At 49.0% G+C, this 19,517-nt stretch overlaps 1 protein-coding gene across 1 annotated transcript in view; it reads right to left on the reverse strand.

The window, feature by feature from the left end:
* Positions 1-19,517, reverse strand: part of atp13a1 (ATPase 13A1) — a 119,091-nt gene that overhangs the window by 55,983 nt on the left and 43,591 nt on the right. The window contains exons 12-16 of the mRNA XM_085971416.1: positions 18,824-18,944; positions 13,390-13,547; positions 10,387-10,562; positions 8,876-8,986; positions 3,583-3,726 (exon numbers count right to left, since the gene is read on the reverse strand). Of these exons, the coding sequence (XP_085827542.1) occupies positions 3,583-3,726; positions 8,876-8,986; positions 10,387-10,562; positions 13,390-13,547; positions 18,824-18,944 (710 nt within the window). The remainder of the gene's footprint in view (positions 1-3,582; positions 3,727-8,875; positions 8,987-10,386; positions 10,563-13,389; positions 13,548-18,823; positions 18,945-19,517) is intronic.

Here is a 19,517-nt window from a genome sequence, read left to right on the forward strand (position 1 = left end):
GAGAAAGAGAGGGGGGGAAGGGAGAAAGAGAGGGGGGGAAGGGAGAAAGAGAGGGGGGGAAGGGAGAAAGAGAGGGGGGGAAGGGAGAAAGAGAGGGGGGGAAGGGAGAAAGAGAGGGGGGGAAGGGAGAAAGAGAGGGGGGGGAAGGGAGAACGAGAGGGGGGGAAGGGAGAACGAGAGGGGGGGAAGGGAGAACGAGAGGGGGGGGAAGGGAGAACGAGAGGGGGGGGAAGGGAGAACGAGAGGGGGGGAAGGGAGAACGAGAGGGGGGGAAGGGAGAACGAGAGGGGGGGAAGGGAGAACGAGAGGGGGGGAAGGGAGAACGAGAGGGGGGGAAGGGAGAACGAGAGGGGGGGAAGGGAGAACGAGAGGGGGGGAAGGGAGAACGAGAGGGGGGGAAGGGAGAACGAGAGGGGGGGAAGGGAGAACGAGAGGGGGGGAAGGGAGAACGAGAGGGGGGGAAGGGAGAACGAGAGGGGGGGAAGGGAGAACGAGAGGGGGGGAAGGGAGAACGAGAGGGGGGGAAGGGAGAACGAGAGGGGGGGAAGGGAGAACGAGAGGGGGGGGAAGGGAGAACGAGAGGGGGGGAAGGGAGAAAGAGAGGGGGGGAAGGGAGAAAGAGAGGGGGGGGAAGGGAGAAAGAGAGGGGGGGAAGGGAGAAAGAGAGGGGGGGAAGGGAGAAAGAGAGGGGGGGGAAGGGAGAAAGAGAGGGGGGGGAAGGGAGAAAGAGAGGGGGGGAAGGGAGAAAGAGAGGGGGGGGAAGGGAGAAAGAGAGGGGGGGGAAGGGAGAAAGAGAGGGGGGGGAAGGGAGAAAGAGAGGGGGGGGAAGGGAGAAAGAGAGGGGGGGGAAGGGAGAAAGAGAGGGGGGGGAAGGGAGAAAGAGAGGGGGGGGAAGGGAGAAAGAGAGGGGGGGGGAAGGGAGAAAGAGAGGGGGGGAAGGGAGAAAGAGAGGGGGGGAAGGGAGAAAGAGAGGGGGGGGAAGGGAGAAAGAGAGGGGGGGAAGGGAGAAAGAGAGGGGGGGAAGGGAGAAAGAAAGGGGGGAAGGGAGAAAGAAAGGGGGAAGGGAGAAAGAAAGGGGGAAGGGAGAAAGAAAGGGGGAAGGGAGAAAGAAAGGGGGAAGGGAGAAAGAGAGGGGGGAAGGGAGAAAGAGAGGGGGGAAGGGAGAAAGAGAGGGGGGGAAGGGAGAAAGAGAGGGGGGGAAGGGAGAAAGAGAGGGGGGGAAGGGAGAAAGAGAGGGGGGGGAAGGGAGAAAGAGAGGGGGGGGAAGGGAGAAAGAGAGGGGGGGAAGGGAGAAAGAGAGGGGGGGAAGGGAGAAAGAGAGGGGGGGGAAGGGAGAAAGAGAGGGGGGGGAAGGGAGAAAGAGAGGGGGGGAAGGGAGAAAGAGAGGGGGGGAAGGGAGAAAGAGAGGGGGGGGAAGGGAGAGAAAGAGAGGGGGGGGAAGGGAGAAAGAGAGGGGGGAAGGGAGAAAGAAGGGGGGAAGGGAGAAAGAGAGGGGGGGAAGGGAGAAAGAGAGGGGGGGAAGGGAGAAAGAGAGGGGGGGAAGGGAGAAAGAGAGGGGGGGAAGGGAGAAAGAGAGGGGGGGAAGGGAGAAAGAGAGGGGGGGAAGGGAGAAAGAGAGGGGGGGGAAGGGAGAAAGAGAGGGGGGGAAGGGAGAAAGAGAGGGGGGGAAGGGAGAAAGAGAGGGGGGGGAAGGGAGAAAGAGAGGGGGGGAAGGGAGAAAGAGAGGGGGGGAAGGGAGAAAGAGAGGGGGGGAAGGGAGAAAGAGAGGGGGGGAAGGGAGAAAGAGAGGGGGGGAAGGGAGAAAGAGAGGGGGGGAAGGGAGAAAGAGAGGGGGGGGAAGGGAGAAAGAGAGGGGGGGGAAGGGAGAAAGAGAGGGGGGGAAGGGAGGAAAGAGAGGGGGGGGAAGGGAGAAAGAGAGGGGGGGGAAGGGAGAAAGAGAGGGGGGGAAGGGAGAAAGAGAGGGGGGGGAAGGGAGAAAGAGAGGGGGGGGAAGGGAGAAAGAGAGGGGGGGAAGGGAGAAAGAGAGGGGGGGAAGGGAGAAAGAGAGGGGGGGAAGGGAGAAAGAGAGGGGGGGGAAGGGAGAAAGAGAGGGGGGGAAGGGAGAAAGAGAGGGGGGGAAGGGAGAAAGAGAGGGGGGGAAGGGAGAAAGAGAGGGGGGGAAGGGAGAAAGAGAGGGGGGAAGGGAGAAAGAGAGGGGGGGAAGGGAGAAAGAGAGGGGGGGAAGGGAGAAAGAGAGGGGGGGAAGGGAGAAAGAGAGGGGGGGGAAGGGAGAAAGAGAGGGGGGGAAGGGAGAAAGAGAGGGGGGGGGAAGGGAGAAAGAGAGGGGGGGAAGGGAGAAAGAGAGGGGGGGGGAAGGGAGAAAGAGAGGGGGGGAAGGGAGAAGAGGGGGGGGAAGGGAGAAAGAGGGGGGGGAAGGGAGAAAGAGAGGGGGGGAAGGGAGAAAGAGAGGGGGGGAAGGGAGAAAGAGAGGGGGGGAAGGGAGAAAGAGAGGGGGGGGAAGGGAGAAAGAGAGGGGGGGAAGGGAGAAAGAGAGGGGGGGAAGGGAGAAAGAGAGGGGGGGAAGGGAGAAAGAGAGGGGGGGAAGGGAGAAAGAGAGGGGGGGAAGGGAGAAAGAGAGGGGGGGAAGGGAGAAAGAGAGGGGGGGAAGGGAGAAAGAGAGGGGGGGGAAGGGAGAAAGAGAGGGGGGGAAGGGAGAAAGAGAGGGGGGGAAGGGAGAAAGAGAGGGGGGGAAGGGAGAAAGAGAGGGGGGGAAGGGAGAAAGAGAGGGGGGGAAGGGAGAAAGAGAGGGGGGGAAGGGAGAAAGAGAGGGGGGGAAGGGAGAAAGAGAGGGGGGGAAGGGAGAAAGAGGGGGGGAAGGGAGAAAGAGAGGGGGGGGAAGGGAGAAAGAGAGGGGGGGGAAGGGAGAAAGAGAGGGGGGGGAAGGGAGAAAGAGAGGGGGGGGGAAGGGAGAAAGAAAGAGGGGGGAGGGGGAAGGGAGAAAGAAAGAGGGGGAGGGGGAAGGGAGAAAGAGAGGGGGGAGAGGGGGAAAAAGAGTGAAGTGGAAAGGAGAGAGAAAAAGAGAAAAAAAAGGAACGAACAGCGACAGAGAGCGAACCAACCAGGATTGAGAGAAAATATATTAAAGGGAAGAATGAGATGGAAAAGAAAAAAAAACACAAAACGGTTACTTAATCTAATTAAAGTTGTACAATGTAATTTAGTATATCTGTACTTTATGGCTATGTTTGGCTTGGTTGGGGATTAATATTTTCCCAATGGCACTAACATTTTAGATGCAAGAAATATTAGAGTTCTCAATGAAAAGTCAAAAACAGAAGGTCCGTTAGCCAAATATATTAGTGTGTTGCTATGGTGATCATCGCCCACCCAGCAACAGCCGCCATTATATTTGTTTCTAACATCACGCATCGTTACTTTTGGCACTTGACCCCCTGAAGCCCACCTCACCGTTAGATGCATCAACAAAGTGAGGTGATCACTTGCCAATAGACCTTAATGACTCTTCACAATGGAGGCCCACCTGGCCAACAAACGAAGTGACCAGAGGCCGCTGCAGGAAGCACCGTTACCGCGTGCAGTCTAATTGGAAGGTACACCTACTTGATGTGATGCATTCTGGATCTCTTTGATGACTGCTTTCGAATCAGTCTTGAGGGGACAAGAAACGACCATGAAGCCAGCAAATTTCAGGTCCGACTCCAACTTCTCTCGGGATATTTCTCGGACCTGGGGAGGGGGGGAGAAAGAAACACGGGGACAAAATTAACAGCAGCTCTTACAGAAAGGAAAAAATCTGGCAGCACCAACACTTTTACCTCCCGCATGAACAAGGCTATTACTGCCAAAAACTCCAAACCCCACAGTCCTGCCGACTGCCAAGGAACATTGGAAGGCAAATTTACATCTCATTAAATACACAAGTCTCTGAATGCTCGAGTAGGGCACTAGTGTGACACCTAGTGCAATGTAAAAGTGGCTTGTGCGAACGAGGTAAAAAAAAAGGTTTCTGCACATTCGAACTATCACAGCAAACAGAACCAATAATATCAACATAGGATGTAATGCAAGGCCCCCCAGTCTCAACTACCCAAAGAACAGGAACCCCGTCTCTCGTTGGAAAATATAGAAGCTTCGACATCCCTCATGGCAAGGACTGAAGTGTCATTTTAATCTAGTGATCAACTGATCTATGGCACTGCACATGGAGAACAAAGACCGAGTGAAGTGGGTTAGAGGAATGGGGGATAATTGAACCAGGGCGTGCAGATGTAACTCAATCCCGATTTTAAACTCATACATTCTGTCCTTATTTTTATATTTCCAATGCAAACTTTCCATTTATAATGGAAAATGTCGCTCTGTATTTACACCCTCCCAGCAGGTGCTGCAGGAGGATAGAGTTACAGTGTAAATAGTTTATATAAGGACATTTTCATTATATATGTCGACACAAGAATTTATAATAAGAACAAACTTGCATTTATATAGCGTCTTCCACAAACTCAGGCCAATTAAATCATTTTGAAGTTCAATCACTGCAGTAACGTAGGAAACACATCAAGTTGGGCACAGCAAAGTCGCTCAAACAGCAATTAAACTGTGTTGGTGAGGTTGGATGAGGGATAATTGTTGGCCAGGATATCAAGAGAACTCTTCTGCTCTTCTTCGCATTGTGCCATGGGATCTTTTACATCCACCTGCAGACAGGTTCAACGGCTCATCCGAAAGACAGCGCCTCCAACAGTGCAGCACTCCCTCAGCACTGCACTAAAGGCAACGCCGAGATAATATGCTCAAGTCCCCGGAATGGGGCTTGAATCCATGACTTTCTGACTTGAACGAGAGTGATGCCCACTGATCCAATTCGGACACGTAAAATGGGAAAAGTGGACAGCAAGGACACACTATTTTTAATGTATAGATTACAGGAGCCGCTGTCCGGGCTGATAACATGCTCTGAAATCACCCCGTGGGGCAGCATTGAAGCATTCAGACTGCAATATTGGGCATTTGCTAAAAATGCGCACACACAACTTTCACTTACTGGCTACAGATCAGTGTTGAGGAGATGGTCCTCACAGACCATCAATATAAAAATAACATTGCATGTCTTTGCGAGTGGGAGGATAGTGGAGATTTGCGGAGCAGGCTCGAGGGGCCGAATGGCCTACTCCTGCTCCTATCTTCTATGTTTCTATGTTTCAACCAAGGAGGCAATTTGGGGCCTTTAAGGCTATTTGGCTCAGCAGCACACCAGGCAATGCATTCACCCATGAAGACTCTCCCTTTCCCAAGCATACAGTATTAAATTCACTCCAGAATTTTAATGCGTCAGTGCAACTGACAGTAACTGGAGTCAATTTTGATTTTTCTCATGCGTTTTTTTAAATATATAAAAGAATGCAAAATCTGTGCTTTGGAAACCACACAGGACCCAGTAAATATTATTCCACTGACTCAAACCGAAATAGCGCTCAGGACAAATTGTGCATTGACAGTGACCACAGGGCAGAGGCTTCTTCTGTCAGGAGTTATTTGCAGGCTGCTCCTGTACAGCTCCCAGCCACGGTGCGAGAGCAGAACAGGGATGCCCACCAACACATCACCACCCCACCCAACCACAGCGAGTGAAGCTGCTGGCGGGAATCCACTGGTCCAAAGGTTTCTCGATAGGGTAGTGCAAGGGCAAGGATTTGTTGCAGAAACACAAAACTCTAAGATGCACCAATCTGTCCCATAAAAAAAAAAAAAAAAAAAAAAAATCGCACCCCTTTCAAAGTACGGGAGGATTGAGGTTTTCATGTATTAGCTCTCATATCACACACAGGCTAGTTAAACTTCAGCTCATCTAAAACTCTGCTACCCGTATCCTAACTCGCGCCAAGTCCCGTTCACCCATCACCCCTGTGCTCACTGCCCGTATCCTAACTCGCGCCAAGTCCCGTTCACCCATCACCCGTGCTCACTGCCCGTATCCTAACTCGCGCCAAGTCCTGTTCACCCATCACCCCTGTGCTCACTGCCCGTATCCTAACTCGCGCCAAGTCCCGTTCACCCATCACCCCTGTGCTCACTGCCCGTATCCTAACTCGCGCCAAGTCCCGTTCACCCATCACCCCTGTGCTCACTGCCCGTATCCTAACTCGCGCCAAGTCCCGTTCACCCATCACCCCTGTGCTCGCTGACCTACATTGCCTCCCGGTCTGGCAATGCCTTGAATTTAAATTGCTCCTCGTTTTCAAATCCCTCCATGGCCCCGCCCCTCCCTATCTTTATAATCTCCCCAGCCCTACAACCCTCTAGAGATCTCTGCACTCCTCCAATTCTTGCGCATCCCCAATTTCCATCGCCCCCACCATTGGCGGCCGTGCCTTCAGCTGCCTAGGCTTAGGATCCAAGTTGTGGAATTCCCTCCCTAAACCTCTCCGCACTCCTTTAAGATGACCCTTAAAACCTACTTCTTTGACCAAGCTTTTGGTCACCTGCCCGAATATCTTCTTTGGCTTGGTGCCACTGTGTCTGATTACGCTCCTCTAACGCACTGTATAAATGCAACTTGTTGTTCCATGCCCAGTCTGCATACAACACAGGCACAATGGTAATGTACTGTCCGTAGTGAGCAGGTATTGAATTACTTACTGGTTTGAGCACTAATTTGATCACTCTGCTAATGTAACACCCTTATTTAAAAAGGGTAGTAGACAGAAGGCTGGAAACTATAGACCTGTTAGCCTAACATCTGTGGTTGGTAAAATGTTAGAGTCCATTATTAAGGAGACAGTAACGGGACATTTGGATAAACATAATTTAATAGGACAAACTCAGCATGGTTTCATGAAGGGGAAGTCATGTTTGACAAATTTGCTTGAGTTCTTTGAGGAAGTAACATACAGGGTGGATAAAGGGTAACCAGTGGACGTAGTGTATTTAGACTTCCAAAAGGCATTTGACAAGGTGCCACACAAAAGATTATTGCTCAAGATAAAAAATCACGGGATTGGGGGTAATATTCTGGCATGGATAGAGGATTGGCTATCTAACAGAAAGCAGAGAGTTGGGATAAATGGTTCGTTCTCAGACTGGCAATCAGTAACTAGTGGTGTTCCGCAGGGGTCAGTGCTGGGTCCCCAACTCTTTACAATCTATATTAACGATTTGGAGGAGGGGACCGAGTGTAACATATCAAAGTTTGCAGATGATACAAAGATGGGAGGGAAAGTAGTGAGTGAGGAGGACATAAAAAACCTGCAAAGGGACATAGACAGGCTAAGTAAGTGGGCAGAGATTTGGCAGATGGAATACAATACTGGAAAGTGTGAGGTTATGCACTTTGGCAGGAAAAATCATAGAGCAAGTTATTATCTTAATGGCAAGAAACTGGAAAGTACTGTAGTACAAAGGGATCTGGGGGTCCTGGTGCACGAAACTCAAAAGTTAGTATGCAGGTGCAGCAAGTGATCAAGAAGGCCAATGGAATGTTGGCTTTTATTGCTAGGGGGATAGAATATAAAAACAGGGAGGTATTGCTGCAGTTGTACAAGGTATTGGTGAGACCGCACCTGGAATACTGCATACAGTTTTGGTGTCCATACTTAAGAAAAGACATACTTGCTCTCGAGTCAGTACAAAGAAGGTTCACTCGGTTAATCCCGGGGATGAGGGGGTGGTCATATGAGGAGAGGTTGAGTAGATTGGGACTCTACTCATTGGAGTTCAGAAGAATGAGAGGCGATCTTATTGAAACATATAAGATTGTGAAGGGGCTTGATTGGGTGGATGCGGTGAGGATGTTCCCAATGATGGGTGAAACTAGAACTGGGAGGCATAATCTTAGAATAAGGGGCTGCTCATTCAAAACTGAGATGAGGAGAAACTTCTTCACTCAGAGGGTGGTAGGTTTGTGGAATTTGCTGCCCCAGAAAGCTGTGGAAGCTACATCATTAAATAAATTTAAAACAGAAATAGATAGTTTCCTAGAAGTAAAGGGAATTAAGGGTTACGGGGAGCGGGCAGGAAATTGGACATGAGTCTAGGTTCGGAATGGTCATGGCCCTGTGGGTAGTGGAGTGGGCCCAGGGGCCGTGTAGCCTGGTTCTGCTCCTACTTCTTGTGTTCTAATTCTGTGTTAGATTTCAGGAGATGGTTTTATTCCTGTTCCTGGCTGGGGTGGAGATCACCTTTACAGAAGGTAAGTACTGTAGAAAATATAGGGACAGAGTGATCTCCTGGACGAGTTTCGATCGCCTAGATGGGTCGGAGAGGAATTTCCCAGATTTTTTCTCCCAAATTGGCCATTGGGTCTTTTATCTGGTTTTTCGCCTCTCCCGGGAGATCACATGGGTTCGGGTGGGATGGAGAGTTATAGAAGATTTGAGGTTAGGATCAGATCAGCCATGATCTTATTGAATGGTGGAGCAGGCTCGAGGGGCCGATTGGCCTACTCCTGCTCCTATTTCTTGTTCTTATGCAGAAAAGTGGTTCACCTGCTGGCGTCTGAAGTAAAATGGTCACTTGTGCAGGACATCGTCATTGTGCGTACAGGATAACATTGCTACCTGTAGTTACCTGTACATAAGAAAGGTAAGAAATAGGAGCAGGAGTCGGCCATACGGCCCCTCGAGCCTGCTCCGCCATTCAATAAGATCATGGCTGATCATTGACCTCAACTCCACTTTCCTGCCCGATCTCCATATCCCTTGATTCCCCACGAGTCCAAAAATCTATCGATCTCAGCCTTGAATATACTCAACGACTCAGCATTCACAGCCCTCTGGGGCAGAGAATTCCAAAGATTCAGTTCAGCATGGTGACCTGTACAGAAGAGGTTTACCTGCTGGTGTGCGAGCCAAGTTAAGAAGTGCAAGCATATTTTTACCTGCTGATGACTGAGGTGTCCCATCTCCTTATATCCCAAGGCTAGTACACGCGCTCCCTCTCGTGACATCTCAGTGTGGACAGTATCATAGTTTTGGGGACGCTCAGAGAACTAGAAAACAACCACATGTACAATAGAATCAATAAAACCACGTACAATACGATGCATAAAAGCAAACCAGTGATGGGTTCCTGAAGCATCACAATAACACCTGGTACAGCAGTAGATGGCTCTGTGCCAATGCCCTCACATGGCGAGTTACCAATTGTGGCCAAGACCTTGGCGATCAGCAAGGAGTGGAGGACACGTCCTTCCTCTCAGGAAGGGACAAAAATACCTAGGAAAGTGAGCCACCCCAGCAGCTCTTTCTGTGAGCCAATTGCAGAACAGCACTGGAGCTGTGGCCCCCCTCAGTGGAACTGCTACATGACACGGCCTGTTCCGGGACGGGAGGAACACTACTGCAACAAGGGAAATTAGACAGAAGGTTTCAATAATTCAATCTCTGGCTTTCCGCAAGATAATGCAGAACCTACCCAGTCAAACAGGGCTCGCTATCCCTCAATTTTTAAACACTGGCTCACAACTGAGAATATTTTGTTAACTTTCAAATATTTTCATGGTCAAAAGATGGAGTTAGATCATGGTTTTTGGCACCAAAAATCAAGGCTACCCAATGTAAATGTAATCAAAAACGTTTCTGATTTTTCAAAGATAAATTTTATTATTTATACATAGCTTGCACTTAGATGTAAATTTTCTTATCCTCTAGCTTAAACCTTTCCTCTCGTCCTTGGGCTCCTCCATTGTCCAAGGCCATACATCACCGATCAAGTGTGAGCGGGTCACCTCCTCCCAAAGCCAGTCCTAACCCATCTGAAAGGTGTACACGTGTGACCTGGGCTCTGTTGTCACGCCCCCACAGGGAGCAGGTGTTTCTACTGCCTCACCCCAACATCTCTGCGATGTGAAACTCACATTTGGGAATGGAGAGCCTGACTCACTGCCGCTGCTCCACGATGAACTGCGCCACCTCGACTTTACGTGGATATAGAATCTTGCAGCATTGAAAGAGGCCAATCGGCCCAATCGCGTCTATGCCGGCTCTTAATAGAGAATTGGATAAATACCCCTTCTGAAAGTTACTACTGAATCTTCTTAAACCACCGTTTCAGGCAGGCGGTGCATTCCAGATCATAACTCAATGCGTAAATTTATTTCCATCTCCCCCCTCGATTTTTTGCTAATTACCTTAATTGAGTGCACTGTCACTTAGTAAGAGGCGACTGTGGGTTACAATGAACTGTTGCAGCGGGGCGGGGGGTGGAAGCATGATGGAGGGGAAAGAAATAAGACTTCTGCTGTTTGATAGTGAAATAAAGGGCAGTTTTTGCACACGTTTACCATGTAAATGGAAAACAGTAGAAACCGCCACCCCCCTCCCTCCCCACAGGTCCCTACGCATCCCTTCAGATTCACATGGTGCTCAATGCCCTGGCCAGGCTTCTTACCATGCTACGCAGTGTCTCAGGCGCTCCCTTCACCGCACTGATGTATTGGAGATCCGTGGAGCCCATCTTTTCGTAAGAGCCGAGGACTGACATGCGTTTCAGCGCGCTGGCAAAGTGAAAGCGCTGGTGGATTTTCAGACCTTGCGATTTGATACTTTTGGGGAAAACCTTCTCATCTGGGGAATGAAGGTCAACAGGGAGGCAAAGTTTTGTTCTTAAAATGTTCTGTTGAATTCGGCAACTTTTCTGCACAGTAGGCGACTGAAAAACAACATTTTAAATTGGCTTATCGAAACGCTACTGCAGGTTTGGAAATGTTTTTGCATCGTTTTGCTCCTGAAGCAGTAAGTGGGGCTGTTAACAATTAAACTGTTAATATTAAAATAGATGAGGATATTGCTTTAGAAAGAGTAAGGAACCGTAAAATATCAGGCTGCCAGCCCAGATGATATTCGCCAGAGGGTCCTTTAAGGAGATGGGACAGGCCCCATGTCCGGATCTCCAATTTTTAAAAAGGAGGATAAAGTTAGAACCGGGTAACTATAGGCCCATTAACTTGACGTCAGTAATAGGCAAGATGCAAGATGAATCATTAGGGATACACTTTATGACCACTTAGACAGAGAAGGCTTTATAGGGACACACAACATAGCTTCTGGAAATTGATTGAAGTCGTCACCAAGTTAGTGGATGAGGGTACCCTGGCATACACTGTCTACTTGGACTTTCAGAGAGCCTTTGATAAGGTACCGCACAATAGGTTACTCTGCAAGATAGAATCTTGTGGAATTAGTGGTGATCTGCTGCAGTGGATTGAGAATTGGCCGAATGCTCGTGGGCAGAAAGTGTTTGTCGATGGATTTGGATCAACTTGGAGACCGGTTACCAGTGGTGTCCTGCAGGGATTGGTGTTACGACCTTGGTCATTTACTATTTTCATTAATGATCTAGATGTAGGTGTTGGGGGGAATGATCCGTGAGTTTGCGGACAATACCAATATATGCGCGAGAGTCAGGACTGTCGAGGATGCTCGACTACTACAAGCGCAACTCAATGTGCTGAGGGATTGGGTCCATGTTTGGCGAATGATGTTTAATTTAGAAAAATGCAGAGTTATGCACGTGGGCTGGTCAAATGCTAAATATACATATACCCTATAGGGAAAAGAATACAAGTCAATGGTGAAAGAATGAGATCTGGGTGTTTTAGTGCATCACTCACTGAAGGTTCCTGACCAATGCCGTGAAACTATAGCTCAAGTGAACAGGGTTCTAGGGTGTAGACGCAACACAATTCACTTTAAAACAAAGCGTATCATTTTGTCCTTGTACAAGACCTTGGTTGGGCCTCAGTTAGAATACTGGGTCCAGTTTTGGCCTCCTCATATGGTGGGTGATATTGAGGCTCTGGAGAGGGTGCAAAGGAGGGCCACAAGATTAATTCCCAGTCTAAAACACCTTAGTTACCCAGATAAGCTCAATGAGCTGGGTCTCCACACCTTAGAGAAGCGTAGACTTAAGGGGGGGATTTGATCGAGATTTATAATAATAATGGGACTAGCTTGTGGTTATGTAGACCAATTATTTCAAGATTAATTCCCGGGGTGGGAGGGTCACGCTTACGAGTTATGCAAGGGCAGAACTAGGTCGGATGTTAGGCAGTTCTTCTGATAATAGAGATGTGGAACAGGTTGTCGGCTCTTGCAGTGAACACTGATTCGCTTCAAGGGAGAACTGGACCTGTTTCTGACTGGGGTGGAGATCACCGCCTATTAGAAGTAGGTATCCTGTAATACAAATCAAGGTCAATGTGATCTGGACTCATTTTGATCGCCTAACCGGGGGGGGGGGGGGGGGGGGGGATGTTTTCCAGTTCCCCTAGCCCCTAATTGGCCTGGGGTTTTATCTGGTTTTGCACCTCTCCTAGGAGATTTTACATGATGCCGTGTAGGGTGGGGAGCAATGATCCCTTTAAGTTACGCAGCCGTGCAGCTGGCTGGATCACCCGTGCAGCCAGCTCACTGGCTTTTAAATGTAAAAACCGCGCAAGAGCGGATTCTTAAAGGGGCCGCGCAGCCCTCCTTCCCGCCCCCAAAATTCGAGGGAACATTGTGGGAAGTGTATATAATGTGATACACAGGGCATCACAACGGTGTGCAACAGGCTGCATGGACCAATGGGTCTTTTCCTGTCAATCATTTTCATATTGTATGGCCAAGAACAAATGGAATAGAGCCACACCAACAAGGGTTAGTGGCGAGGCTGCAAAACGGTTGGATTTTTTTTACATTAAGACACCACCTGCTGGACATCACTAAAGTGGAGGCAAGCAAGAGAGACGACTAACTAAATCTGGAAGTAAAATACAGAGGACGGGCGGATCAGTGGTCGAGGTTTTTGAACTCCTGGGAAAGAATGATTTAAAGTAGGACACAATGCGATGAGTCGCAATTTCAACACAAGTAGGTGGACGAGCAAGTAGGAGAGACCAGAGGAGGGAGCTCAGAGGAAAACTGACCACAGGGTGCGACGAGAGAGAGAAATAAGAAAAAAGAAACAGAATTGAGGGGGTGCGAGAGCGCAAGGAGAGAGCAGCATTCGAAGGAGATTGTGCAAGAAAGCAAGTCGCACACACATATAAGCATATACAGTAACCACAGCTTCTTTGCATCCGGTCCTGGCTAGACGGGTTGGTTCATTTGTTAGCGTGTTCTTTTTGAATTTTGAACAAATCCTAAATCAGGACTTCCCCAGAAATGAAATGGGTTGGTTCATCAAACAATTATACATTGCAGGATAACTATACCATTAAAAACAGCAGCAGCTATAACTCGAATTTCAGATACCAAAGCACCATTAATGAAATCACCATATATTGAGTACCTTCAGAAACTATATATCCTTTTGCCTGTTTGTTTTGTATTGGTAGGCGCCACAGTTAATGGAACATGTGCCCATCTTCACAGCACCGTATTAATGGAAACAGAAAAACACCCTTTTCACCTTTTGTGAGTGTCCAGTCAACTGCGGTTAGCATCGCCTTCTCGAGGGGATCGCCGACCAATGTCCCATCGTCCATCTGTACCAGCGAGTGACACGTCGCCACCACCCGGTGTGTGTGCAGGGGAATCTCCGACACCGAGACCAACTCCTTCCCCTCCCTGCAACGCGAGTGGAAACATTCATCATTGCTCTAAATACAGCATCTTCAAGGGCAGTCTGGCTACACTGTACATTCGGTTCAGTACTTTAAGACCTCACTCTGCACAAAGATTTTAAAAACACCTCACCCAAATGACGAACTTGAACGATAAGTGAATAAAGTCTTTATTTAAATAAACAGCCAGGAGGGCAGGGCGAGAGTATCCTAGCTGCAGCTGCCGATCCCCGACAACTCACCCCCGTGCGCACTTATAGTTCTTATTTGTTAGCGTGTTCTTTCTGAATTTTGAGAGTGCGGAGATTTGTTTTTAGCACTGCTGCCTCGCTGGTGAACAAATCCTAAATCAGGACACAGAGATCCGCAGGTACCAGTAACACGAGATCGCTGCACATTCAGATCCTACAGTAGAGTCCAAGGAGCCTCTGGAGCAGCTGCTGCAGGTTCGGCATGTGTTAGGGCTTCGCTCCAAACTGTGCCAAGTAGCCACAAATGCAGTAATAAATGTTCGCTCCTGTTAGCAATTGTCCCCGAGTACAAATTAAGGTTGCACAGTGTTTAACAGATTCCACAGGCAGTGCAGGGAATGAGATGTTGAGCTTTAACGCTTACATCATTTGGGTATTTTTTTTTTCAATAAATGATTTCATTCTTGGGATGTGGGTGCCACTGGCAAGGCCGGCATTTAGTGCCCATCCCTAGTTGCTCTGAGAAGGTGCTGCTGGGCCTTCTTCTCGAAGTACTGAGTAGCGGTTTGATACCACGCAGTGTCTTGCTCGGTCTCTTCAGAGGGCAATTAAGAGTCAACCACATTGATTTGGGACCGGCGTCTCATATAGGCCAGACTGGTCAAGGACGGCAGGTAGTGAACCAGTTGGGTTTTTTACAACAATCTGACAGCTTCATGGTCAATTTTACTGATACCAGCTATTTATTTCCAGATTTTTTAAAAACTAAACTCGAATTCTTAAACTGCCATGGTGTGATTTGAACACACGTTCTCTGCACAAGTCCAGTAGCTTTGCTGTATCAAGACCTAGCTGTGAACATACAACAATAACGGGCAGGAAAAGACTAGCTGGTCCATCAAGCCTGCCCCACACTCATGATGCCTGGAGCATTCTCGCTCGTGTGGGGTGGGCGGGGGACTAGATATAAAGACAGAAAGTGCAGCACGCAGTAGAACGAGATCAGTCCCTCTGTACAGCCAGTTCCCAATCTCAGTCAAGTGGTCACCAAGCAGAGGCCAGGCACTTTCCAGTTGGAAGAGGAATAGTTTATTAAAACAAAGTATTACTTCAGCCTATTTCCACACACCAGCTAATTGCCAGTCAAGGAAAACTGGCAGATTTTTTAGTTTAACATCTCAGGCGAAGGATGGCACCTCTTGCAATACTGTAGTGTCAAGCCCAGGTTATTAAAAATGAACACAAAAGGAAGGGAAGGCAGACTAAGAAAAACATAAGCTGCATTTAAAAAAAATACATATTAAAGACGACTGTTTGAAAAGTTTTAGTTAAAAGTTGCTGTAGCTTCACTTCATTTTCTGTGCAGGGTGACTGCAATTTCCTCAAAGCCCTCTAGGGGTCACTGTAGGCCACTGGAAAAAACTTGCCAACCAGTGTCTCTTGCACTTTGTTTGAAAATCGACTATTTCAGTCAATGGTTATACTGGAGTCGATGGGAATCACTCGGGGATCTGTTTTAAAGGTATTCCCACGGCGAGGGTCACGAATCAGGGGGGGGGGAAAAGCTTCAATTTGTGAAATCAATAGATTCTGCATCTCTTCACTGAACAGGGTGCCAGCAATGCAGAGACTGTTTCAGGGCGATCTGACTGCTGGCATTTTACAAATCCATCTCGGGATCAGCTGCGCAGGTCAAAGAGAAGGTTGAGCAACAAAGGGTGCATCAGATTAAACCCTCATTGCATCAATACCTGCTCCTGCTCAATAACTTTAAATGTACAAAACCTTTCCCACTCACAGCAACGTAACAATCAAAATTCTGGATATTTCAGCACACGATCAAATCACCCAACCTTCTCCCGATTAAGACATGTTTTTGCAATGATGGGGCAGTGTAGAGGGAGCTTTACTCTGTATCTAACCCGTGCTGTACCTGCCTTGGGAGTGTCTGATGGGGCAGTGTAGAGGGAGCTTTACTCTGTATCTAACCCGTGCTGTACCTGCCCTGGGAGTGTCTGATGGGGCAGTGTAGAGGGAGCTTTACTCTGTATCTAACCCGTGCTATACCTGTCCTGGGAGTGTTTGATGGGACAGTGTAGAGGGAGCTTTACTCTGTATCTAACCTGTGCTGTACCTGTCCTGGGAGTGTTTGATGGGACAGTGTAGAGGGAGCTTTACTCTGTATCTAACCCTGTGCTGTACCCGCCCTGGGAGTGTTTGATGGGACAGTGTAGAGGGAGCTTTACTCTGTATCTAACCCTGTGCTGTACCCGCCCTGGGAGTGTTTGATGGGGCAGTGTAGAGGGAGCTTTACTCTGTATCTAACCCGTGCTGTACCTGTCCTGGGAGTGTTTGATGGGGCAGTGCCGAGGGAGCTTTACTCTGTATCTAACCCGTGCTGTACCTGCCCTGGGTGTGTTTGATGGGACAGTGTAGAGGGAGCTTTACTCTGTATCTAACCCATGCTGTACCTGCCCTGGGAGTGTTTGATGGGACAGTGTAGAGGGAGCTTTACTCTGTATCTAACTCCGTGCTGTGCCTGCCCTGGGAGTGTTTGATGGGGACAGTGTAGAGGGAGCTTTACTCTGTATCTAACCCATGCTGTACCTGCCCTGGGGGTGTTTGATGGACAGTGTAGAGGGAGCTTTACTCTGTATCTAACCCGTGCTGTACTTGTCCTGGGAGTGTTTGATGGGGCAGTGCCGAGGGAGCTTTACTCTGTATCTAACCCGTGCTGTACCTGCCCTGGGTGTGTTTGATGGGACAGTGTAGAGGGAGCTTTACTCTGTATCTAACCCATGCTGTACCTGCCCTGGGAGTGTTTGATGGGACAGTGTAGAGGGAGCTTTACTCTGTATCTAACCCATGCTGTACCTGCCCTGGGGGCGTTTGATGGACAGTGTAGAGGGAGCTTTACTCTGTATCTAACTCCGTGCTGTACCTGCCCTGGGAGTGTTTGATGGACAGTGTAGAGGGAGCTTTACTCTGTATCTAACCCGTGCCTTGGGAGTGTTTGCCGTTGGCACTGGAGGACAGCAATCAGAGCTTTCCATTCCCCAGCACCAACCTCCCTCACCTTGAGCACATAATTCGCACAAAATAAAGATCCTGCGTCACCTTGACACTGGCGTATGTGTATAGGATCTCTGGCAGTAGTACAACAGCAGGCGCTGCTCAATGACATAGGACGTAGTCAAAGCACATAGTGTGTGTGCTGGCGGAGGCCAATGCAAGGACACAGACGCTTATCAATGCCACCTTCGCACTGGGCACCCGGGGCTTTAAGAGAAAGACTTGGAAAAGTGATAGTTGTGATTAAAAAAAAAGTCCACATTTCATAATTCTACCAACAAATGAAACACTGTACCGTGACCGTAACACACACCAACTGAAAGTTCATGTGGGTGAGCATGCAGATCGAGATCAAGGACCGCCTTGGAGCCCCCAGACATCTCTCATCTCTTCTCTTATGAGCCTGACCTAATGCAGTGGGAGCTGGCTGCACCTGCGTCCTCTCAACAATGGGGCCCTTCTTGTATTAACCTGCTCTCCCAGCGCACAGGTCAGACGGTTTGCATTTTGCAATCCAAGCTTTTTTTGGAGGGGTAAAAAAAAAACCCTGACAGTATTCTAAAGACTCTTGTGGCGAGGTTTGTATTTCCCTCGTAGTCTGATCAAGAGAGTTATATTAAAATTCTTCAGCACAATAGCTTTTCTGACGCTCCCCCGAGCCTCAGTCTCTGACTGCGAGCAGATACAACAAAATCCGACCACGTCACCAACACAACAGCTTTTTCTACCTGGATCTGGGAGGCAGCAGGATTCTTGTCATCAGCATCTCACTTTAATCAATAGGGAATATTTTGCTGGTAATTGGTAGCTTCCAGGGATCGTTGGGGGAGGAGGGGGGAAATCTGACTGCAAAGATATTTTCTAAAAATGGAATAAACTTTGACCAAGTCAGCGGTCCAGTTTAAATGTAAACAGGGGAGGGAGGAGGTGGGGGGGGGAGGGAGGGGCGAGGGGGGGGGGGGAGGGAGGGGCGAGGGGGGGGGGGGGAGGGAGGGGCGAGGGGGGGGGGAGGGAGGGGCGAGGGGGGGAGGGAGAGAGGGGGACTTCACTCTTTCCCAAGAATCAAGCGATAAACACACCAGCAACACAGGAGCTGCGTTCCCTTTAAAACAGGTCAGGGACCTTGGAGGTGCTTTGATTTTACTACAACATCCCAAATCAACACCCCGTCCCAACAGCGCGAGGTGGGTTTCGACTCCATAGTGCAACTGAACGGAAACTGGTTATACTGTCGACTGCAATCAGCTCAAGCTTTACTGCAGCTAAAGGAGTTTCGAAGTATCCGCATAGATATTGCTGACTGTTGAGATGAGGAGGCGTGATCTGGCGGCACTGTGTGTGCCAGTTACACACAGGAGTAGGATACCACCCTACGATACATGCACAGCAAGCTCCCAATCTTAGCCAGGCACCAAGGGGAGCGGCTTTCCTCGGAGTGAGAAGAAGAATTGGAAGGCGAGTGAAACTGTGCATTCACTGGGAGCCAGTGATGCAGAGTAATGACAGGACAGGCTTGGAAACAGGTTGAAGGGCATCTCTCAGGTACTCACACAATAAATGATATATAGCATTAACAACAACCTGCATTTGTATCGCGCCTTTAATGTAGTAAATCCTCCCAAGGCGCTTGACAGAAACGTCATCAAACAAGATTTGACACCAAGGCACTAATCCACATAATGAGACACAAGGATAGGTGACCAAAAGCTTGGTCAAAGAGGTAGGTTTTAAGGAGCGTCTTAAAGGAGAGGGAGGTGGAGAGGCGGAGAGGTTTAGGGAGGGAATTCCAGAGCTTAGGGCCCAGGCAGTTGAAGGCACGGCCGCCAATGGTGTGACGATGAAAAATCGGGGATGCGCAAGAGGCCAGAATTGGAGGAAAGCGTTTAAGGGGGGTAGGGGAAGAGAAAAGGCAGAGGAAAGGGAGTACTGCAGTCTGGCCAGCACACATGCAACTGTGCTCCAGGAAGGAGTCAGGCGGGGAGAGGAGGAAATTGGCAAGAAAACAAAGAATGCTCACCTGAGCCCAGCAACCCCTCTGACCACCAGGTTATCACTCGTCAGTGTGCCGGTTTTATCGAAGCAGCAGAATTGCACTTTCCCGGCAAAGGGGATTCGGAAAGGTTCTGTGCAGTAAACGTCTGAAAGAGGAAGCAGCAGGTTCAACATTATTGTCCCTAATTCCAGTCTGCACAACTTACTGGTGTGAAGGTGATGCAAACAGAAATGTTTTACACGAGGGCCTAACCGTACAAACACTGCATTCCTACATTACAACAGTAACTATACCACAAAAGTACTTAATTGGCTGTAAAGCGATTTGGGATGCCCTGAGGCACTACAGAAATGCAAGTTCTTTCTTTTACATACTAATTAGTGGCCTTGGAAGGAGTGCAGCACAGATTCACCAGAATGTTACCAGGGCTGCAAGCGTTAAATTATGAGGAGCGATTACATAAACTCGGCTTGTATTCCCTGGAATGTAGAAGGTTAAGGGATGATTTGATAGGGTAGAGATAAACTTTTTCCGCTGGTCTAGTACAAGTGAACGCAACCTTAAAATCACAGCCAGTCCATTCAGGAGAGAAGTTAGGAAACACTTCTTCATGCAAAGGGTGGAACTCTGTCCCACATAAAGCAGTAGATGCTAGCTCAATTCATCATTTTAAATCGGAGAGCGATAGACTTTTGCTAGCCAAGGGTATTAAAGGGAT

This window comes from Somniosus microcephalus, chromosome 31, assembly GCF_052327205.1.
Source record: "Somniosus microcephalus isolate GS21.2 chromosome 31, FLI_Smic_1.0, whole genome shotgun sequence".
NCBI classification, from domain to species: domain Eukaryota; kingdom Metazoa; phylum Chordata; class Chondrichthyes; order Squaliformes; family Somniosidae; genus Somniosus; species Somniosus microcephalus.